This window comes from Oryx dammah, unplaced genomic scaffold (assembly GCF_014754425.2).
Source record: "Oryx dammah isolate SB20612 unplaced genomic scaffold, SCBI_Odam_1.1 HiC_scaffold_12, whole genome shotgun sequence".
NCBI lineage: Eukaryota > Metazoa > Chordata > Mammalia > Artiodactyla > Bovidae > Oryx > Oryx dammah.
In genome coordinates this window covers 15,611,033-15,635,832 of record NW_024070196.1, presented here as the reverse complement: position 1 = coordinate 15,635,832, position 24,800 = coordinate 15,611,033, and the positions used below count along the sequence as shown (strand labels likewise).

At 37.5% G+C, this 24,800-nt stretch overlaps 1 protein-coding gene across 4 annotated transcripts in view; it reads right to left on the bottom strand.

Annotated features, from left to right (window-relative positions):
• Window positions 1–24,800, bottom strand: part of INPP4B (inositol polyphosphate-4-phosphatase type II B) — a 704,914-nt gene that overhangs the window by 32,042 nt on the left and 648,072 nt on the right. For all 4 annotated transcript variants that reach the window (XM_040250456.1, XM_040250457.1, XM_040250454.1 and 1 more), the window contains 2 exons: window positions 21,351–21,463; window positions 17,789–17,943 (listed from right to left, as the gene is read on the bottom strand). In XM_040250456.1, coding sequence (XP_040106390.1) covers window positions 17,789–17,943; window positions 21,351–21,463 — 268 coding nt within the window. The remainder of the gene's footprint in view (window positions 1–17,788; window positions 17,944–21,350; window positions 21,464–24,800) is intronic.

Sequence of the window (24,800 nt, the reverse complement as noted above, 5' to 3'; positions counted from 1 at the left end):
AGACCTAGAGCGGCGAGATGGGGGTGAGGGGGGAAGGAAGGCTCAAGAGGGAAGAGATGTATGTATACATATAGCTGATTCATTTAATTGTACAGCAGAAACTAACACAACATTGCAAAGCAATTATATGCCAATAAAAAAAAAAGAATGCATTGAGAGATAGTGGCAATATAGTTGAGAAAGGGAAGAAGGAGTAACATCTAGTTTTACATCTTAAGGGGATTCAAACAATTAAGCAGAACACAGCAACAATCTTCAAATACTTGCAGGCTGACAAAAGACAGGAAATACTGACTCTATGTTGATCTAGGCAGATGAGTGGATTAATGATGGGGAATTCTAGGGTGACAGATTTCAGCTAAATATGAAGGCAAATTTTACAAAATGTATAGCTGTCCAATTATGGCATGGGTTGATACACAAAGGACCTCCCCACTACTGGACATGTATAAGTAAAGGTTAGCTGACAATCTGTCAGGGACGTTGTATAAAGAATTTCTGCCTTGGTTGGCAGGATCACTAGGTAATCTCTAAGGTCCTTTCCAAATACTAAGCCTTAAAATACCATTAGTATGAAAAGTTACAAGTGCACAGAAATGGAAGTGGTTTGAAAACTGACTTTTAGGAGGATAATAATCAAGGTTTGAAAAACATTTTATTCTGTACTATAAGCTTGCAGTCCTTCACCAACCCATGTAAATATTTAGGGGAAGTTGATGTGTCAAGATATGATTATCTTTTGTTTCTCAGTTTGTCTCATTTTTAGACATAACATGATGGAGTTTTTTTTTTTTCCACTTAATATTAAACTTAGCAATTGAAACACTAGTGTAAGAATGGGTATATCTCTCACAAGTCATAGTGACTGGGTCATCTGAAGTGAAAGTCGCTCAGTCGTGTCCGACTCTGCAACTCCATGGACTGTCCATGGAATTCTCCAGGACAGAATACTGGAGTGGGTGCCTTTCCCTTCTCCAGGGGATCTTCCCAACCCAGGAATCGAATCCAGGTCTCCCACACTGCAGGCAGATTCTTTACCAGCTGAGCCATAAGGGAAGCCCAGATCATCTCAATCAAGATGTAATTTACAAAAAAGATCAAATTAGGTCCAAGCAAAGCAAATATTAAATAATTTATATATGTATATGTGTATATAAACATATATGTGTATATATATATATATATATTGCTTAATATCTATATCTTTGGCCTTGAAAGTAAGTCAAAGAGTAACATTAAAAATTTCATTGCCATTTACTTTTTCATTTCAGTTATTTTATTTTATTTGGATCATAAGTTTTGTAAGGATGACAAACTCATTTTGACCAAAAAAAAAAAAAAAAAAAGTGACTTTAGTCTATTCTCTGAAGTGGATTTAGACTGTTCCCTCAAACACAGAGATTTAACCTTGCTCCAGTATACACTCTTACTGTTGCTCAGAGAAGTATATCTTCCCACAGTCGAATCAGTTCAGAATCAAGAAGGAATGTCCTGTTTCACTCCAGCATGTCTGTTCTCACCCACCATCACATTAGATACAAGTACAGAACCTTTCCTAGTGGCTCAGTTGCAATGCAGGACACCTGGGTTCAATCTCTGAGTTGGGAAGGTCCCCTGGAGAAGGGAATGGCTACCCACTTCAGTGTTCTTGCCTGGAGAATTCCATGGACAGAGGCGCCTGGTGGGCTATAGTCCATAGGGTCACAAAGATTAGGATATAAGTGAGCTGGTATCTTTCTTTCTTATCTACATAAATCAGAAAGCTTATTCCCCCCTGCATCTTGCACAAACATAGGTCCAGATTTGTTCAGGATATTTTTGTTTCATTTTTTCTTGACTGTGATAAAATGAATTCAATCAAAGTTTTGTTTCTTTACTAATCGAACTTCGGGAGGAAATTAGCAGAGTTCAGCAACATATTGGCAAAATGTGCTAATACTATTTTAACATTTAGGTGGACAGATGGATATTCAAAGGGAATTACTTTGAAATTTAACTAAAATTTAAAAAAACATACACATAAATTCATTTTTCATTAGCATTACTAAATCAACATACCCAGATCCTCATCCCTTTTTAAAGTATGGTATATTTCCCATTTTCCTTTCATGCCAGTGTCTGTACTAAGATTGTTAGTGTTTCCTTCTTTTCTTATTCAAGCAATGTGAGCAAAGGTAGCCAAATAAACATACACACATTTATCATAAAACTATGTAAAGCAGATTGCAAAAAAAATGGCTTTCTTTTATCTTGCCATAAACAGAAACAAAATAGTTTCCATCTTCCATTATGATCTGAAACTATAACCTTAGTAACATAAGATTGTAATTTATAAAAGAACTTCAAAGACTGTATTTTGAATTTATAACTGACTACATGAATATCAAACAGTATTACTTTCTAAAAATAGATTTATTTAACCTCCAAATAAAGTTTCATGATTTAGAATTAATTTCCCATTATCTAGGGTATCTATTATCTGCTCAGGAACCACACAATCTATTAGCAACTTTAAAGTTATTAACATAAACAGTGAAATCAATTATATTTATGTAATCCAACCACAGAGGAAAAAGATTAAACTCAGCAAATGCCTGTTGTAGTCTGGGCTTTCCACACATTTCTTGTGATCAAGCTGAACCCATGGCAAGTCTATATAGCTGCCTAAGTTGCCCTTCTACTTTATGACCATGTAATAGTTGATCACGTGGATCCCCTATATATGCTTCTCTGGTGGCTCAGATGGTAAAGAATCTGCCTGCAAAGACTGAATCTGGGTTCAATCTCTGGGTGAGGAAAATCCCCTGGAGAAAGAACTGGCAACCCACTCCAGTATTCTTGCCTGGAGAATTTCATGGACAGAAAAGCCTGGTGGGTTACAGTCCATGGGATTGTAAAGAGTCAGACACAACTGAGTGATTAACACACACACACACGTACACACCCTACATATATTCATGAGAGTTTTTCTTTTTTATAGGAAAAGTGGTTTTCCTTTTTTTCTTTAATAGGGACTGGAGAGCAGAAGGAAGAAATTTTCAATAAATGTATCTATTTCAAGAGCAGCTGCTATAAAATCAATTCATTCTTGTAAAGGGAAGGCATTTCCCCCATCTTTTTCTAGCAAAAGTAATATCTCTTGACAGCGCTAAGATGCCTTTTTCTCACTTTTGTTCTAGTCTTTCCAAGAGAAAAAAATCTTTATCACAAAATCAAATAAAACTGTTATAAAAATTCCACCTCTGAGTTTGTTATAAAATTAAGCTGGGGAACGGAAACTGAACAACCGATGAATCCGCTGTATTTCCATTTTCTAGAGCAACAGAGCAGTCAAAGTGATTTGCAAACTCTGCAGCATCCAAAAATATTATTTTCTCAAATAGTTGAGAGGAGAGACATCATTTTGAAAAGACATAAATTCAGATACTTCTGTGTAAGAGACTAGTTTTTCCTTTTTTTGCAGTTAAAAAAAACCCTCTAGATAGATATTATTCAACTTGATTTGATGAGTGCTAAGAGCAGATCTAGGAAAAGTCTTGAGCCCAGTAGATAAGGAATGCTTTATGTGATTTTATTCTTAAGTATTTATATCCCATCTTGCTTTAAGAAGAATTTAAGGCAATCTAAATGAATACATAAAATGTAGTAAGTTATCAAGAATGGGTTGTGAAAAGAGCTATACAGGGCAAGGGTTGTGTCATAAAACTGAACCAGAAATGAAGCCACTATATTAAAAATAGAAAGCTTATAAAAGAATGCTATACATTTGAAGTGCCCAGAACACTTACATTACTCATTTTAAGTTGAAAATATCATAAGTCAAAACTGCATTTAATGCATCTAACCTACAGATCGTTATAGCTTACCTACCCTAGACTACCTTCAGCATACTCAGAACACCTATATTAACCCTCAGTGGCATAAAAATCATCTAACACAAAGCTTATTTTATGATATAGTCTTGAATATCTCATGTAAGTTATTAAATATTATACTAAAAGTGAAACAAAGAGTGGTTTTACTTAACATGACATCCTGCTCTCTACTACACTGGCTTGATGGTTAGATTTTAGACGATTCAGGGCAGTGAAATTCCCAAAACAATTTTGTGATACTTGAAAAGTATCACATGCGACTTGTTACTACTAATCAGCTACCAATTTTGTAAATGATATGTTTTATAAATTACACCCTTGATCCCTATAAAGATGTCATTCACAATCCCATAAACTCTGATGGGCTCAATGAATGGAAGAGAATGTGGTGTAATTGTGCATATTATATTTTTGCCCACAGGACTTGAGATCATTATCCTCAGATACAAATGTATTACACAGGGCATTTGAACTTGGTCATCTGTGATCTTCTGATCAGGAGAAAAGTTTGCAATATTTTGACTGCTTTTTTCAAAAACTCTATTGCTTCCTGGTCCAGTTTTCATTAGATAGCCTGTGAAGACATTCAGTTTGTTACCCTGGGCTAGTGACTGGGGCTCTACAACCAAAATTCAGGTTAGAAGGAGAGTTGAAACTCTTAATGAAAGTGTTTTCTTGAGTACAGTAAGCACTTTGACAAAGTCAGGAAGTTTTATGCAGTACACTGACAATACATTGATTTTAACAAGTGCATGGATTCATGGACATCCTTGCCTTGGTCAAGACCACAGTAAATGTCTATTCAGGTGACAATTGTAGAAAAATCATTAGGTAGTTAAATGAATAACTGAGATTTGGGTAGCATTATTGTATGGGAACAGAATGCCATAACAAACTTGGAAAAGACTCATTAGAAGACCCTGATGCTTGAGGGATGAAAGACTGAAGGCAGGAGGAGAAAGAGATAACAGAGGATGAGATGGTTGGATGGCATCACCAATTCAATGGACACGACTTTGAGCAAACTCCGGGAGACAGTGGACAGGGAAGCCTGGCGTGCTGCAGGTCATGGGGTCACAGGGTTGGATATGGCTTAGCAACTGAACAACAGCAGCAATAAACTTGTAAACTTTAAAGCAAATAGGATTTGAGATAGAACTACGATATTTGTTTCATGTCCATACATATTTTTGGTTTTCTCTTTGAACACAGCATTCAGGTTCAACAATATGAGGCTACACCATTAGCTTCCTCGAGTCTTGTGTTTCAGCTTCCTGGGAGCATAGATGAACTTGCTGGATTTCAGCATAGCCACGGTCCACACATCATTCAGGCCTGGGCTGCCTGTATCTCTAGCTTCTCTAATGAGCACAAGCCATTTCTAGGACTAGTTTCTGCTACACCTCATTTTCCAAGAGCAAAAGCATCAATCATCTCCCTAATCGCCAATAGGTTTTTGTTGTGTCTCAGCTGGAAGTTTCCTTCCCTTGTCCAAAAGGGAGCTCTAAAAAGTCTCAGATTACCTCACAGGTTCCTGTCAAAACACTGTGCATTTCACTTTCCAAACCCAAGAGATTTTTCTGTCCTATTTCACTGTGCTTTCATTTTTTAAAGAAAATAAACAAAACAAAATGTTCTTAAAAAAAAAAAAAAACTACCACTTCTGAAACCCTCTTTTCTAGAACTTGATTTAAATGCAATAAACCAGTGCTTTATAAATGCTGGGACCTTTTTGGAAAGTTCCAGTTATATGCAAACCCCCATTATATGAAATAATAAATATCAGCTATCAGGAGTGAAAACCAGGATGGCCAGGAAATATTTAGAAATATGTTTAATATAATATATTATTGGGAAAATACTAATTAAGCCAAGATATCATTTTGTACCCATTGGATTGGTAAACTAAAAAAAATCAAAAACAAAACTCATAGTACAAATATGGGGTCATGTACAAAAAATATCTTCACAACCAAGATAATCACGATGGTGTGATCACTTACCTAGAGCCAGACATCCTGGAATATGAAGTCAAGTGGGCCTTAGAAAGCATCACTACAAACAAAGCTAGTGGAGATGATGGAATTCCAGTTGAGCTATTTCAAATCCTGAAAGATGATGCTGTGGAAGTGCTGCACTCAATATGCCAGCAAATTTGGAAAACTCAGCAGTGGCCACAGGACTGGAAAAGGTCAGTTTTCATTCCAATCCCAAAGAAAGGCAAACCAAAGAATGCTCAAAATACTGCACAATTGCACTCATCTCACACACTAGTAAAGTAATGCTCAAAATTCTCCAAGCCAGGCTTCAGCAATACGTGAACTGTGAACTTCCTGATGTGCAAGCTGGTTTTAGAAAATGCAGAGGAACCAGAGATCAAATTGCCAACATATACTGGATCATTGAAATAGAAAGAGAGTTCCAGAAAAACATCTATTTCTGCTTTATTGACTATGCCAAAGCCTTTGACTGTGTGGATCACAATAAACTGTGGAAAATTCTTCAAAAGATGGGAATACCAGACCACCTGACCTGCCTCTTGAGAAACCTATATGCAGGTCAGGAAGCAAAAATTAGAACTGGACATGGAACACCCGACTGGTTCCAAATAGGAAAAGAAGTACATCAAGGCTGTATATTGTCACCCTGCTTATTTAACTTAATGAAGAGTACATCATGAGAAAGGCTGGGCTAGAAGCAGCACAAGCTGGAATCAAAATTGTTGGGAGAAATATCAATAATCTCAGATATGCAGATGACACCACCCTTATGGCAGAAAGTGAAAAGGAACTAAAAAGCCTCTTGATGAAAGTGAAAGAGGAGAGTGAAAAGGTTGGCTTAAAGCTCAACATTTAGAAAACGAAGATCATGGCATCTGGCTCCATCACTTCATGGGAAATAGATGCGGAAACAGTGGAAACAGTGTCAGACTTTGTTTTTTTTGGGCTCCAAAATCACTGCAGATGGTGACTGTAGCCATGAAATTAAAAGACGCTTACTCCTTGGAAGGAAAGTTATGACCAACCTAGATAGCATATTGAAACGCAGAGACATCACTTTGCCAACAAAGGTCTGTCTAGTCAAGGCTATGGTTTTTCCAATGGTCATTTATGGATGTGAAAGTTGGATTGTGAAGAAAGCTGAGCACCAAAGAATTGATGCTTTTGAACTGTGGTGTTGGAGAAGACTCTTGAGAGTCCCTTGGACTCCAAGGAGATCCAACCAGTCCATGCTAAAGGAGATCAGCCCTGGGATTTCTTTGGAAGGAATGATGCTAAAGCTGAAACTCCAGTACTTTGGCCACCTCATGCAAAGAGTTGACTCATTGGGAAAGACTCCGATGCTGGGAGGGACTGGGGGCAGGAGGAGAAGGGGATGACAGAGGATGAGATGGCTGGATGGCATCACTGACTCGAGGGACGTGAGTCTGGGTGAACTCTGGGATTTGGTGATGAACAGGGAGGCCTGGCGTGCTGCAGTTCATGGGGTCGCAAAGAGTCAGACACAACTTAGCAACTGAACTGAACTGAACTAAAAAAAAATGGAAGCATGTGCACGCCTAATAGAATATAAATTAGTGTAGGCCAATAGGGTAGCATCTAGTAATATTGAAAATATGAATACCATCCATTCCACTTACAGGTTCATGTACCCTTATGCTTGTATGCATAATTATACATGTGAATATGTCTCTTGCACTATTGCTTATAGTATCAAAATATCAGAAACAACCTAAAATTCAGTAGAGGAATAAATGAATTGTGGTCTATGCACACAAAGGAATACTATATAGCTATGAAAAGGAAAGAGCAGATCTTAAAACACATGATATCAGCTGAGGAAAATGAGTTGCTGAATGTGACACACACCATGAGAACACTTTCATAAACAAAACCTCTAATTAATGTGAGGAATTAATAAATAATACTCTTAGCCTGGACCACTTAGATATTCCTAGACAAGAACTCTTAACTTTTCTTTGCTACTTACCTAAATGTACTAATCCTCAAAACACAGTACAAATTCTACCTCCCTCTGGACTACTCCAACCCATAATGATTCCTTTTCCCCTTTGATCCACACTAATAATAATAGTTTTAAATATGTGACCTCATTTATCTCATATTCTCATTGTGGTGACTAATAAAGGTTCCTCACAGAGAATGTTTCATGTCATTCTTAGCGTGCAGCAAGAACTCACTGACTCCTAGTTGTTATCATGTTTCAGTATCCCTTTGTTTAGCCCAGTACTCTGCCATGTTGCTACTGCTGCTGAGTCGCTTCAGTCGTGTCCGACTCTGTGCGACCCCATAGACGGCAGCCCACCAGGCTCCACCATCCCTGGGATTCTCCAGGCAAGAACACTGGAGTGGGTTGCCATTTCCTTCTCCAAAGTGAAAAGTGAAAGTAAAGTCGCTCAGTTGTGTCCTCTTCGTGACCCCATGGACTGCAGCCCACCAGGCTCCTCCATCCATGGGATTTTCCAAGCAAGAGTACTGGAGTGGGGTGCCATTGCTTTCTCCGGTACTCTGCCATAGTACTCAATAAATGTTTACATTTGACTGTGACTATGATGGAGACATATTTCTGCTAATATTTGCCCAGGTCATCTCCTGAGGTGGGGTCCTGGCTCAGTAGTTACTGGATACTCAGTCAAGTCTGTGGGCATTTGGGAGTTGGACGTTCCCAAGTTTCACTGGCTGATGCTGAGGCACTGTTCTGTGGGAATCACCCATGAACACTAAACTCCTATTTTGCACTCAGATGCTCCTAGATTGTCCTGATGTTATTAGTTGAACTCTGTCAGTCAAAGTCACTGAAGGAGTTTAAGCCTTTTAAAACAAGTATTAATCCTGGGAGTTTTCTTCTAAGATCATGAACACCTGGGGAATTCCTCAATTTCAGGAACCTCAGAGGAGGCACTTTTAGAGAAACATGGGACAAGAAAGGTTACACAGGGTAGCTTAAAAAATGCGGAAAGCATGAACACTTACTAAGCAGAGCACCTAATATCTGCCAGGCATAGAGAATTCAAATAGTTGATCTCATTTAACATGATGCCTCCGGGAGAGAGAGAGATAAGTTAACCCTGGTTTACAGGTAAGGAAACTGAGGCCTGGAGATTAATTAACTTAAAAGCTGCACAGAAAATAATTTCCAGAATAAGCATTTAATCACAGGCCTTCTTGATTTTAAAAATCCATGTTTGTGGCAGAAGATAAACTTATTTAAATTAGATTCCTTTATATTTCATTTCATTAAATTAAATAAAAAACACATTCCATACACTTATTTACCTAGGTCCTTAGTTAATAATTTGAGGAACTGAGAGAAATGACTTGTTTGGAAAGGTGTGTCTAAAACTGGTAATGGCTCTGAATGTTAAACTCCATACTCACAGGATCTCAAGTTACTAGTACTTGAAAACAAAATTAAATATCAATACAAAACACATGAGGGAAAAGAAAGAAAGCTGAAAATTACTACTCCTAGTAGCAGAACAAACTGACACATATAAATATATGAAGAAGATAGCTTAAAATTAGCACATACATTTCGTTTAGGAAATTGAAAGTTTTTTGGTAGCTCATTCTTTGATTTCTCCAGTAAGAGCAGTTCTTTATTGGTGGGTCATCTGTGGATATCTTATTAAGAGATATTTGCTCCAACATGATTTTTACAGACATGTACTTTCTGCAGCATCTTTCACCTTAGCAGTGGCTGAAGCAACAACATCCTAAGTGGTGTATGTTTTCACACTATTATTAGCAAGCCTAAGAAGATGGTGACCTCATCTGGGCTTATTACTGTGATTTGTCACAGATACAGGCTGGAAAAATGCAGCAGACACACCACTGAAACTCTCAAGGGAAGAGATAACTCTAAGTGATAACGAAGAAACTGTTCCCACTTGTGCCGTTCTACACAAACATGTCCCTTTCCAATAGTCAAGAGATAACTGAAAGCTTCAATTACCCATGTCTGCGATGCTTCTTATTCACTTCAATATTTGAATTAGGGGATAATATGAAATAATGGAAGCTCTTCTCCGACTAGCACAATCAAACAAAAGCTAAAAAAAAAGAAAGCCAAAGTGGAAAGAAGACTAAGGAAGGAAGACATGTTTCTGTCTAAACACAAATCTCCATGACTTGAAAGTGAACCCCACAAGAGAGTAAGTCATGAGAAATAAAACCTGTACTGACATCAGCAGCTTGAGGTCATTTATTTATAAAGCAGAACATTTCATAAGTTACACTCCCTGACACATAAATTTCGTGTTGAGAATATGACATTCAACAGGATGATAAAACTCAATAAGGCTGATGGGCCTTTTAATCTCTCTCTTGTGAATTAAATATTTACTAAAATAGAATGATTAAAGCCCTGTATCTTAAGAGGGATAAATAGGTTGGATGCTGAAATATACCCTGATTAATCTTACTAAAGGCATATCAACTATCTTTAGAGTCATTATAGAATGACAGATTGCAGAGTAATATAGCATAAGGAAAATAAAAGTTACAGACTGACAACGAAACAATATGGTGTCACACTGTTACACTGCATAGCACATAATCTTAAAGGAAAATAACAGAGAACAGGCATTTTCATTTTAATTTACTTTTAACTGACAATTAAATTTCCCAACACAACTATTTTTGGATAAAATGTGACATTTAATAATCTAGTCAAATTTTGTATTTTTAAATGCAATCCTGTCTTTTAATCAAATGTAAGTTTGAAAGTGCCTACTAAATATGCTTTTTGCAAAAGCATCGGGACAAGAAAGCTCTTAGCACTCAATGGTGACGTCAGTATCAAACAACTGAGTGCTGATACTGTCTTCATTCTTTATTTCTATTTAAAAATAAAAATGCTGCTGATTATTCAGCCATCATTTTATAAACTTCTGCTTTAGATATCAAGGAAGAATTTGGCAATACACATACACTTCAAAGAAAGGATAGATATACCAGGTTTATAGTCGTATCACAAAGTCATTAAAGTCAGTTGCTGAAGGGTGGTTGATTTACGTGAGGCAGACTTTAGTCAAGTGGCTTTCAACCCCAGCTCTATCCCAGAGTCTGTGGTGGGACTCTGAGAGAATCTCTGCTTTGGTTTTACAATATAGGCAATTGCTAAGAGTTCCTTACAGAGTCATATCTACCCTAACTCCTCATCAGCTTCCTAATATGAAGAGGATTTTGTGCCACTTCAGTCAAACAGACTGTAGATAGTGGCACATGTTGGGAGCATGAAGCTGATAAGTAACAAGGGATATATAGGAAAAGAGAGAGTCTGAAATTTTTGAAAACAGGACAAAGGCCACAATGACAAGTTGAATTATCATGGAGCAATCATGGTACAGGCAAACAAAAACTGAGTCACGTGACCACTGAGAATCTAGTGTCAGACAAGTCTCTGCACCACTGGGAACGTGAACTTTCTTTGAGCTATACCAGACCCAAGAACACCACCAGGTGTACTCAGAACAATACCTGCCAGCTGCAACCTTATGGTCTCAGGGTCTCTCCTTGTAACTGCAACCATTTGGGATGCCAACCAATCCTCGCTTAACAAGCACATTTACTCTTGCCACACACAGCAGTGTTCAGTCATGTCTGACTCTCTGCAACCCCACGACTGTAGCTCGTCAGGCTCCTCTGTCCATGAGAATTTTCAGATGACAATACTAAAATGGGTTGCCATTTCCTTCTCCAGGAGATCTTCCTGACACAAACCTAAGTCTCTTTTGTTTTGCCAGTTCCAATTATAATTCTTGATAACTCATGGGACTAACTGTAACCTTGTGGGTTTCTGCCTTTAAAAGCCTCCCCTATTTTGTAGTCTGGTAGGACAGAATTCAGGGCTTCCCAGGTGGCTCAGAAGTAAAGAATCAGCCTGCCAAGCAGGAGATGCAGGTTCGATTCCTTGGTTGGAAAGATCTCATGGAGAAGGAAACGGCAACCCACTCCAGTATTCTTGCCTGGGAAATCCCATGGACAGAGGAGCCTGGTGTCCATGGGTTCACAAAAGAGTCAGACACAACTCAGTGAATAAACACAACAATAAAACACAATACAGTTGTTTACTGAATTTGCATCTCCTAGGTTGCAGCCCTAAATAAACACCTTTTTATTTAAATCATGTCTGTTTCTAAAATTTTGGTTGACAGATTCAGCCTGTGATGGTAGATTGTGGCCTGTTTGTTTTTGAATTTGTATCCAAACCTCTTTAAAACTTTCACTTTCATTTTGTGGAACTTTTGCTTATAAATATGTCACAATTGAGTGATAATTTCCCTTGCTTATTTCCAACTGCCTATGTATGTGCAAAACTTCCTAACAGATAGGACCTGAACATTTTAGAAACCTATGTTATTCATTCACTCATTCACTGAATATTTATTGAGAACCTACCATAACTAGACTTTATTCTAGTACTGGAAATATAGAGGTGAACAAGAAAAAAAAATCCATACTCTCATAGAGTTTATTCTGGTGAAAGGGCTTCTGAACAAGCAGGGAGATGAAGCTTTATTTATCGATAACACTTCTCTCATCCATAAGTAATTTGAAACTTATAGCAATATGCAGTATAAAAAAGTAAAATTTAATATAGATAGGGGAAAAATAAAACTAGCCAAAAAGCAATGGTATTATAACCATGGTGAACTTTTAAAAATATCCAGAGTAAATAGCCTGAAAGGTGGTTAGAATAATTCAAACATAAAATAAAATAAATAATTTAATACCTTTAAAATATAATCAAACTCCATTAAAATGCTAGTTTTTTTTAATCCAGCATTGTGTCCTAGAATATTTATAAAGTTCTTAAAAATTTTGTCTCTGTCTCAATGATAAACTGTGCACAGTCCAAATATAAGTAGTTTTTAAATGTTTCTGAACCAGTTCCAGTGTGCATCTAAAAGTCACCATCTGAAGGGTAGGACTTCTGATCAGGTGGCAGAGCGAAGAGCTCTGCAAATCTTCATCCTCCTCCCAAAGCTATGACACTGAAAAATATTGTCCAAATCAATCATTTAAGCACCCTAATAACCAGCCAAAGTCAAGCAATGAGTGGAAAAGAGTTTCTACTTGGAAAACTGCTGACTGGTTGGCTTAAAGCTCAACATTCAGAAAATGAAGATCATGGCATCTGGTCCCATCACTTCATGGGAAATAGATGGGGAAACAGTGGAAACAGTGGCAGACTTTATTTTGGGGGGCTCCAAAATCACTGCAGATGGTGACTGCAGCCATCAAATTAAAAGATGCTTACTCCTTGGAAGGAAAGTTATGACCAACCTAGATAGTATATTCAAAAGCAGAGACATTACTTTGCCAACAAAGGTCCATCTAGCCAAGGCTATGGTTTTTCCAGTGGTCATGTATGGATGTGAGAGTTGGACTATGAAGAAAGCTGGTGAAGCTGAGCGCCAAAGAATTGATGCTTTTGAACTGTGGTGTTGGAGAAGACTCTTGAGAGTCCCTTGGACTGCAAGGAGATCCAACCAGTCCATCCTAAAGGAGATCAGCCCTGGGTGTTCTTTGGAAGGAATGATGCTAAAGCTGAAACTCCAATACTTTGGCCACCTCATGCGAAGAGCTGACTCATTGGAAAAGACTCTGATGCTGGGAGGGAATGGGGGCAGGAGGAGAAGGGGACGACAGAGGATGAGATGGCTGGATGGCATCACGGACTCGATGGACATGAGTCTGAGTAAACTCTGGGAGTTGGTGATGGACAGGGAGGCCTGGCATGCTGCAGTTCATGGGGTCGCAAATAGTCGGACACAATTGAGTGACTGAACTGAACTGACTGAAGGAAGAAGAGAGCCAGTCTACGGTCTTCCTATCCGGGGCTACTCCTACTCTCGTCCCTCTTGCAGAGAGGGGTCGCCATGGAAAGCAAGAACTTTGCTGCCCCAGGCTCTGAATGCATTTGAAGAGGAGTGGAAAATCACACACCCCAGGACTATCAGAAGCATTAGTAACCTTGTACTTGTGCTAAGGTTGCTTCAGTCATGTCTAACTCTTTGTGACCCCACGTAGCCCGCCAGGCTCCTCTGTCCATGGGATTCTCCAGGCAAGAATACTGGAGTGGTTGCCACGCAAACAAATGCTTCCAGCAATCTTCACTGCTGGCCTCAGGCTGCACTTCCATTTGGGCCACTCCCCAGAGCAAGTGGACTAGTCATGAATGCAATGGGAAAGGAAACCCTGGACATCAAGAGAGCCACGGAGGGCTTTGATCAGTTTCCACACATCTCGGGTTGACTAGTAGGACCTAAAAAGGCCTGATGGGAAAAAAATGTAGGATAGATACAAGAATTCTTGAACTGGAATATATTTCCAAATTAACACACACATACATCAACAAAGCCTCTAACTGGCTAGAACTGTTTGAACACAACTTCTGTCTAATCAATGACTGACACTAAATTACTGAGAGCCAAATGCAACCCCAGGAAATAAGGCTTAGACATAAAAAAAAAAAACTGAACTACAGTTTCAAAACATAATTGAAAACACAATTTTAAAAAGAGATGGAAAAGTTGCTACACAGTTCTGAAAAACGGAAGGCAACAAAAGGTATTCATATTAATATTTATATTGTTCTTCATTTATTCAGTCACTGTTTATATTTATTTCAGCCTGGACCAGACTTCTCAGGTGGCACCAGTGGTAAAGAATCCACCTGTCAATACAGGAGACTCAAGAGATGTCAGTTCAATTCCTGGGTTGGAAAGATCCCCTGGAGAAGGAAATAGCAACTCCAGTATTCTTGCCTGAAGAATTCCATGGACAGCAGAGCCTGGCAGACTTCAATCCACGGGTTGCAAAGTGTCAGACACGACTGAGCACACACACACACACAGAGGACCAGATACTGTGCTCAGTGCCCAGATATTAATACAATAGTGAACATGATGAGGTTGAAAGCAAAAAGTCTGCATTCTAGAATTCGAGTTTTCTCTTCAAATCTCAGAATTTGGTCAGAATACTCTAGTCTGGTACACAGTCTCAAATTTCTCTAAGTATGTAGTTTTTATGACATATGCTTTAAGTAATATTTTGACTAACAGATGTGAAGCAGTCAAATACATAACCAAATAATTTGAAGTGACAGCATTTTGTTTTGCTTGGTATAAAGAAAATAACATTAAATATAACTAACGCAAACAAGGTCTTACTGTACAGCACAGGGAAAAAATATAACTAAAGCATTTGTGTTTTAGTGCCAGCTCTAGTACTTTCTGAGTAGCCTTTGCCAAAACACCCTACAGAGTTCCATTTCTTTATTCTTACGGTGAAGTAGATTTGACTAAATTTCTAAGGTGATGCCTTAATCTCAAATTCTATGATTATTTGTCAGGGCATACAACAATGTACATTAACATAAAGTATTTATAAGACACCTATCTTGACTAACTTTAATGAATGCAATCCACTCATAATTAGCTTAGCATTTGTAAGCTCATGTACATTTTCAAGGTGGTATTGAAATAGCTTATTTTCTTCAATAGATAAAATATTGCATGTGAAACCTTATTTACAAGATTTTAATATTAATATATGGTATTGGAGTCAAACCATATGTCATAATAGATTCGCAAAAATACAGAACCCTCATAATTGCCTAGACTTGATTGTCTCAGGAAGATCAAGACCCTTGATATTTATTTTTCTAACGAATACCAAACAGTGATTGTTCTTAAGCATTGTTCTAATCATGTAACACATAACAGTTTATTTAATCCTTGAGACCTTCCTAAGAAGGCCTATTATTATTAGCATATTTGTTTTACATAAGGAGAAGACTGAGGTACCAATTTGCCTCAGGTAAAGGCAGGATGAGATTAACTTCCTCTTGGCTGGTAAGTGGTACATGATAAGGGTTCAAACTCAGGACAGCTGGCTCCCAAGTCCCTTCCTCCCATCTACTCTGCCCTGTGGCCAGAGCTTATAAACCTATGGGCTTGTAAGATGGTACCCAAAGAGGGAAAGTATGGAAATTATTTAAGACAATAATATATCTTATTTCCCTTAAACACACACACACAGACAAGTCCTCACACTCTCACACAGTACTCACATGTACAAAAAACCAAAGGCTAAATTCGTCAGATTGGAAATTTACATATATATGCGTGTGTGTGTGTGTGTGTGTGTGTGTGTGTGTGTGTGTGTATATCACCAAAGTAGTGGGGATATGGAAGTCATGGTCTTCAATATTTTTGGATTAAATTCCTAGTGCCTTACTTTAGGTCACAATCCACAACTGAACCCCCATATATGTTATGTCATTAGCAAACATACTGACATATAATGTTAGTTCCTCCAGCCTTTATACTTTACCAAAATATTTAGTTTTATATTTCAACATGTATATGACAGATACACCCTTTATTTACCAGTTGGAAAAAATACCTTTCTAATTTAAGGGTCCTCTCTTACCTCTACCTTAAATAAACAAGTAACAAATTCAACTTGCAAATTACTTTATGTTGGTTGACTCATTCCAGTCCTCTGAGGTGTCTGACCTGGAGTAGTTTGTGCCCTGCCCTCCACACCTGGCATCTTTGTTCCATCCACAGTGATATTTGTACTTCTTAAATGCACAACAGAAGGTTTCATACTCAGATCCTGAATCTTCCCTGTGAGTGCTGAGAGATAATTTTTGAAAAAAGTCTTTTCTAACAACCAAACGTGTTTGTATGGCTGAGATGCTCATGTCAGGCCTCAAAGACATCCTTATACACTTATCCAAAAATTATGGTAGAACTCCACTAAACAAAGAAAATGCCAAGAGACATGAAATGGGGTAAAAGAGAGGGCTTCAGAAACCTCTCATTAGCAGGAAAACACAGCACAGAAAGAGCACAGGCAAGCGTCGCCTCACCATGGAGAGACTACAGCAGTTAAAAGAAAAGCGAAGCTAATGACATGCCAGATAAGAAGCAGCCTTTTCAGTGCATCATATAACATTCCTTTTTGCAATCTGGGAGCCTGTCCCATGCTTCCTGTTGTGCTTTTGAGTCAGTCTTTGTAAGAAAGAGATAAGTTCCCTAAAGTTTCTAATTAACGTATGTCCTTGCTGATAGACCCTGGGAAAGAGGCACTTCTTCCTTCCCATTATGGCTTATATTTTAGATTTAATTACTGTAGAAATGAATCAGGAAACATGACTTCAGGCAGAACATTTTAAATGTCGGCAGAGTGATCATATTAATTCTCCATTTTAAAGGATCCATTATCCCATCTTTACGATGAGTGATGTGAAAATAATTTTAGGAAAGAGGTTAAAGATGGGAAGACCCTACAAGCCATGGTAGGATGACCTGTTTGATGCTATTTTTTGGATAGCTGATTTGTTTGGATAAAGATTTAGTTTTATTTTATGTGTAAAATTAAGGACTTGTACATAAAGGAACTGTACTCTTCAAGTGTTTTACATGAAGGAACCTGAGCCCTTCAACTTGGGTTTAAATGTGTTAATGAAATATATCCATCATTCACATGATCAAAATCTGGTCACATTTTTTTTATTGCCTAAAATGAATAGAGGGAATACTTAAAATTATTTTATCTTTCATGTCATGAGCTCAAAGTCAAGGAAATGCAGTGAAGTTACTAAATGTTTGGTCCTCCAGTAAAATATGTATTAGGAAAAAGAAAAACCTTAAATAACCATAAAATAAAAAATAAGGTCTTACTGTACAGCACTGGGAACTATATTCAATATCTTGTGATAAACCATAATGGAAAAGAATATGAAAATGAATATATATACATATGTATAACTAAATAATTTTGCTGTACAGCAGAAATTAACACCATATTATAAATCAACTACACTTCAATAAAAATTTTTTAAAAGAAAGAAGTTGAAAACACGTGGGCTACCTTCTCATACAATCCAGTGCTCGGATAAAGAAGTCCTTGTGTAACTGATGCTCATCTCTCAGGATCGAGCACTGTTCAAGTGTCACAGACATCGACGTCCTGTCTTTGGCACTTTTACAACAGGTGAAACGAATGCCATTTAGTTTGCGACAAATCTGTAACAGACATAGAAATGGTTTCTTGTTTATTTGTAGATTACTCTCAAGCATCAGAGTCCTCTAAACACTCCTAAACTTACCAAATTTATGCTAATTTTATGAAAGTCAACTATTTCAATATGCCCTGTGGAATGGAAAAATAATACCTTTTCATTTCAAAAGCTGATGGAATAGATTTAATTTATTTAGCTCTTTGTACATGAGGTGTGGGGCTGTTGAAGGCATGTAAGATGGTAAATATGCCTCAGAGGCAGTGATGCTCTGAGAAGGTATCTAAGCTGCAGGGGCTAATGATAATAATCACAGCTCAGAAGTAACATCTTATTAGTGACAGGGGAAAAAAATCTGTATTTCCTGGATAAGACACTTGATTTGAATCTTAAAGAGCTAATACCTTCTCACATATGTTTGAAATAACCTTTGCTAATCTCTGTGGGATATTATGAGACTTTAAACATCCAGAAGGTGCCAAGTGCAGCAGATAAGGAAACCACTCATCAATGCAACTAACAAGAACTAGGACACCACAAATGGCCACCGTTAATTGCATATCTACTGTGTACCTGGTACAATGCTAATAAATTTCACATAGATCTGCTCTTCCAATTTAACTGCACATGAACCCTGGAGGAAAGCATATTCATCTTATTTTACAGATGAGAAAATTGAAGTTTAGATAGGTAAGATGACTTACGCACAACAGAGCAGAGCCAGGGTACTAATAAAACTCTGTCTAACAAGGACCAAGTCTTTAACTTCTGCCCTATTCTGCTTCTCTCTGTAATTCTTTTTTTCTTGTTATTCTGATGTAAGCCAGAAGAAGAATCTCCGAGTAGCAATAATTTATGGGCTCATTGCCTTCTAGGTAACAGGTGAATCACTCCATTCTATTCTCTTCCCTGGCCCTGGTAATGCTCTGATATGCGACACCAATCATCAACGTAGCATCAACAATGTTAATCAACATGCACTTAAGATACATTTAATGTGATGAAATACAGGTCTGCTTTATTATCTGCCATCAAGGAAGTCTTAACAGTTGCCTACTTTGAAAAGAGGGTATAATAAAACAGTTCATCAAGGGTTTTTACCATGATTTAAATATGACTCCAACACTTAGCTTAGGATTTACAACTCCTTAATAGATCTTAGGTAAATACTTTCTCACCATCTTTAATGTGACTAGAGAAATGTGAGAGCATGATTTCAACATATAATCTTTTATTTTAATCTAGAAAACTCTAATGCTTTTAAATAAACAGTATTTCCAAATTTTTCATATAAAATAACAAAAGCTTTACTAAATTTATAATAGCAGTATATAGACCTCAATGGTCATTTATGAGAGATCTTTAAAAAGAGTGAATATTCTTTAAAATGCACTGTCACAATTATATGCAGCTATCCTTTTAAGGATATTTCATGTCAAATTTAAAACAAAGAGGAAGCTTGGGCAATTCCTTCGAGGCAGACTGGTTGGGTCTTCATTTCTGTATTTCACAACTCTTTAAAGCTAAATGAGCTTAATTTAACATTTAATTTAACATTAGCTTAATTTAGTGTTTGGTATTTTTAAGTTCTCATTTTCAGTTTTAAAAATCCATTGAGATAAAATCAAATAGCTTTATATTTTTAATTAGAACATAAAACAGTAAAAAAAAACAATATTTCATTGTTTTAAAGAAGAAATAGAGACAAAAATTAAAATTCTGTGGAAGACGTTGAAGGGAATTTCTATATTTCTTGAAGAGTAATACCAAGGTCCCTGGTTTACAAAGAGGATACTGAAACTCATGTATCACTCTACAGACATGCTATTTGTAGTTAAGCCAATATTCCTAGAGAATGTCAAATTTGCACACTATGGGTGTTGTACATTTATCAAGGCAGGCAAACATCCATTCATTCATTCAGTGGGAAGTTGTGAGTAAGCCATATTTGACTGGTATATACGTTTCAAAAACATTTTCAGAAACATGTAGGATTTATGGGAAATTTCTTTATATATTCAAATAAGAAAACTACATGTACTAGAAAAAACATACACTTGTGGTTCTGTGCATCCTTAATTTAAAAATTTACATGACTGACAATATGTATATAATGACATATGTATATGTTCCTAAACTGTCAGATAGCCTTGAGAAATTATCAGAGTCCTTTTGTGCTATCATGTCATTAGTAATGTTGCAAAAATAACTTATGACCTGTCTTTGTGAAATCTTTCTGAGAATTAGCAACCATAGCAGTCTTTGAAGATGTAAAGAGCAGACATGGGACAAAGAACTATTAAAAACAACCTCATGTAATGCAGGATGATGCTAAATGGGACCAGTGTAAATGAGCTGCTCAAAAGCAATCTTTCATACTGTTACCTTTGATGTTCTTCCCTGGGGCTCCAAGAGGGCATGAAGGGAAACCAAAGCAGCTTTCCCTCTGCCTTGTTCTTGGTAAATTATTTTATATATATGCATGATAAATTATCCATTCCTTTTCCCCAGAAGAGAGTAAGTAATAATTGAACCGTTTGCAGTAGGGGAAAGCCTTTGTTTTAAGTACTATTGATAGAAAATGAATGGCACACATGAGAAGATCTGTTACACTGAACTCCAAATCACACAAGCAGCCCTGTATGTGCAGTAAGTATAACTATGACATGCATCAAAAAGATCTCCAAAGCGTGTCTTTCCTGATGAAAAGATCCTTTCCTACTGAAAGGATCTCTCGGCCTGAATGTTTAACAAAATTCATACGTTCATGTGAGCTATGCCTGAATGGTTGCCAGATAAGAGCTTAAAAATATAGGCATAGTTTTCTCCCTCGATCTTACAGAAACCTGGGGTGGGAAAGCAAGTATATCTTTTACCTTGAGGGTGCCATTAAATGAGAAAAGACCATACAAAATATAGCTCATTACTCCAAGAGCCATCCATCGGTAATAAATTCTATGCCAGGATCGAGATGAACAAGTACATTTACAAGCTCATTAACAAAACACTATGTCCAGGAGCCCTACCAAGGCTGTGAGTCAGAGATCTGATAATCACATTCTGCTGAAACCGTACTTCTCTAGGGCATCCCTTCAAAACCATATTGAGATGGGCAATTGACATTGCAACTCACAACATCAAGAAAATCACAGACACTTGATTTTAACCTCAAAGTATCAAACACATCCTGAATTTATAAGAAAAGCTAATGAATAGGATTTTTTCTTGCTGAATACATCTTCTATCTTGTGTTCTAGTCTGTTGATAAGCTAGATGCCTAATCTCTTGGATAATGGAGAGTGACATCTGGTAACCCAAAGTGCAGAAGTTGGACACTACAGAGCAGATACCCAATATGCTTGCTGATTGATCATCATGGTGACAAGGAATAATATTTGACAGGAGAGTGCCTACCGTTGCAGCCAGCCACATGATTTCTACATTCTTTCTCTTTTTGGCTTGGATATTTTGATGGAGATTTTCTAGTAATCCTTTTAAATCATTCTGTTCTTGAAAATGTGAAATGTCTGAAAAACAAGAAAGGAGGGGGGAAAAGGAAATTTGTGTTAGAGTTAAGCTGCCCACAGGGTTTTTTTTTTTTTAATATATTTGTAAAGGCAGTTTCCAAAACAACAAATGCCACTTTGGAGCAGAGAGTTTTTGAGGATAATCATACTTCCTTACTTACTCATACTTTATTTAGAAATATGCCTCAGTTTCCCTTGTTCCCTATTGTGTATAACTTATATAACAGTCACCAAGAAGGGAAAAGTTTTAATAATGAGTGCCGCCTCACTTCAACGAAAGCATACAATGTGGATGAGGTGTGAGCCACAACTTTCCATTTTTAGTGGCCAAGCAGTTAGTCTGAATCACAAGATTATATCAAACTGAACATCTCAGAGGTGAAATTTGAAGTTCAACCAAAACACATGAAATCAGTTTCTACATAGCAAGATTCTTCAACTTAGGTGATACTGACATTTTGGACTGGCTAACACGTTGTGGAGAGTGGGCCTATAGTCTGTGTTGTGGGATGTTAAATTGCATTCTGACCTCTGTCATTTAGAAGTCATTAGTACCCTTGCATTGTGATAATCAAAAATATCTTCAGACATTGCAAACGTGCCTTGTAAAGTCTATTCTGGTTGAGAACAAGTGCCATTAAGGAGCAGATGGAAAGAGGAACAACGCAAGAGGCAATAGTTAATTATATGCAATAACTGAGGAAGGGAGCAGGAAGTGACCGATTGCTCAGATTTCTACATACTCACAACTAGAGCATGGGTAGCCAATGGCATAAGGTTCATATTTAAACCTAAGGAAATGTACATTATGACATAGTATCCCTGAGTCTCAGTGAGATGGAATTCAAGTTTAGAATACAGAGACAGAGATGGACACAAAGCCTAAGAAAATGGCTGGGTTAGTACCATCATAATATACTCTACCATGGAATCCACAAATTAAGGGATGAAGAACTCCTGAGAGCTACAACTGAGGCTAAAAGCAGAAGAAAATACATAAGAACAATATGGATTATACCCAAGCTATCTTGTTACATTGAAGAGACAGATATATTCCTGAATCCGATCACATTAAAAATGACACAAATAAGCTTTAATTATAATGAAGCTTTACACTTTCCAAAATTGTACTAGATATTTCCTTTTATTAAAATAATATATCTGAATAGTTCTTAACTTCAGCTCCAGAGAGTAGAGGAAATATTTCCTAATAAAATGTATTTGCAATTTATATCTACCAAGAGTGGAAGTGGTTGGTGAAATGGAACTAAGCATTGAAAACAATTATATATCATCTTGAATTTCACGTCCACAAAATAGAAGAAGGTCAGGACAATCCAGATTCATCTCCTGTTTTAGGAAGGTGAGATGCAAATTTTTAAATAAATATATGCATGATTCCACTTTATTAGTTCCTAAATGGGAAAACTGTCAAAAGTCAATTTTTTACTGTGTAACGATAGACGATTCCTTTCTCCTTTTCTAATTTTTGTGGCCACAATGTGTATGCGGGATCTTAGTTCCCCAACCAGGGATAGAACCCACACCCCCTGCATGGGAAGCATGGAGCCTTAATCACTGGCTGACCAGAGAAGTCCCAATGCTTCTGTTCAGAAAGAGAAACTTTCCCTAAAGACCTCGCATTGTTAGGTAGGAGACTCTGATACACAGAGACTTGAAGAGGACACAGCCTAAGGATAAAGAGGAGGAGGGATAATACAGAAGGCCCTGAAGAGAACTGCTGAGGCAGCACAGGACTCACTTGCTAAGGGAAGACACTAAGGACAATCATGGTGCCTTCTAGTTGACGCTTATAGTGTGGGAGGAGTTAAGTCGGGTCTGCCATCATGGCTCTTAATGTTGATAAATGGCAAATAAAATAAAACCCCAATAATCCATGGCTCAGAATAATAATCAGCAATTTTAAATGATGAAAAGGGTGTGTCATTGACATAGAAAGTGCCCTTGGCATTGCTGAAAGGAAAAATCAGTCATATTAATAAATGAATTTATTGATATAACATTGTGTGTGCACGTGTGAATTTATTTGTGTGCCACTGTGTTTATGTGCACTTGCTTGCCTATGAAACTGCAGGCAGAACAAGACATCGGTTTAGATACTAACAGTGTTCATCTTTGGGTTGTGAGACTTAGGGTGATTTTTCAGCTGCCTTTTAAAAAATATATATATATATTTTATACTGAAATATAATTGATTAACAATGTGTTAGTTTCAGGTATAAAGCAAAGTGATTCAGTTATACCCATGCATGTACCTATTCCTTCTCAAATTCTTTTCCAGTTTAGGCTATTACAGAATATCGAGCAGAGCTCCCTGTGCTAAACAGTAGATTCTTGTTGGTTATCTATTTTAAATATAGCAGTGTGCACATGTCAATCCCAAACTCCAAATCAATCCCTCACTCAACTGTTTTTTTTTTTATGTCATTTGAGACACTTACAATAAATATGCATTGCTTTAAAATAGTAGTTATTTCAAAAGCAAGGGAGAACAGAGTAGGGGGAAAAAAACCCGAATTCTCATGATACAACGACCTGACCTCCAAGTCTCCAAGGTCAGCAGGGTGGGATAGATTTTTAAACCATTATTAACTGCAAGTGTATGCGGTCATGGGCTACAACACGAGACAGTAAAAATAATATTAGGGGTCTAAGAAAAGGAGTGGCCAATTCAATGAAGCATAGTTGGATTTGGAAGGGTTTCTAACAAAGGTAATGCTTTGTGTCTACGGAGAGCATTTCATGCTGAGAGAAAAGTGTCAGCAAAGGCCTGGACCTTTGAGGCAGTACTGTGGAAACAGGAAAAGGGAGAGTTCACCATGTCCTTGGAGAGCAATTATGAAGAGTTTTGCTACTATTCTGAGATTTTTGAGCTTCCTCCTTAAAAAATGGGAGCACCTGGTGAATTTTAAATATGGACATAACCATATCTGAGAGGTCCCTGAGACACTTTCTGAAATCACCTGGTATAAACATTTCAAACATCACAAACATTTTGAAAGCAATAGAAAAGAATTTTACTTCATATAATTCTCCAGCTAGGCACACGTTTATCCCTTTGTAACACACATTTTGTGAAATCTATTCACCCTCGGGCTTCACTGGTGACTCGGATGGTAAAGAATCTGCTTGCAATGCAGGAGACCCAAGCTTGATCCCTGGGGTGGGAAGATCCCCTGCAGAAGGGAGTGACTACGCACTCCGGTATTCTTGCCTGGGAAATCCCATGGACAGAGGAGCCTGGCGAGCTACAGTCCATGGGTAACAAAGAGTCAGACAGGACTGAGCGACTAACGCTTTCACATTCACATTCCAT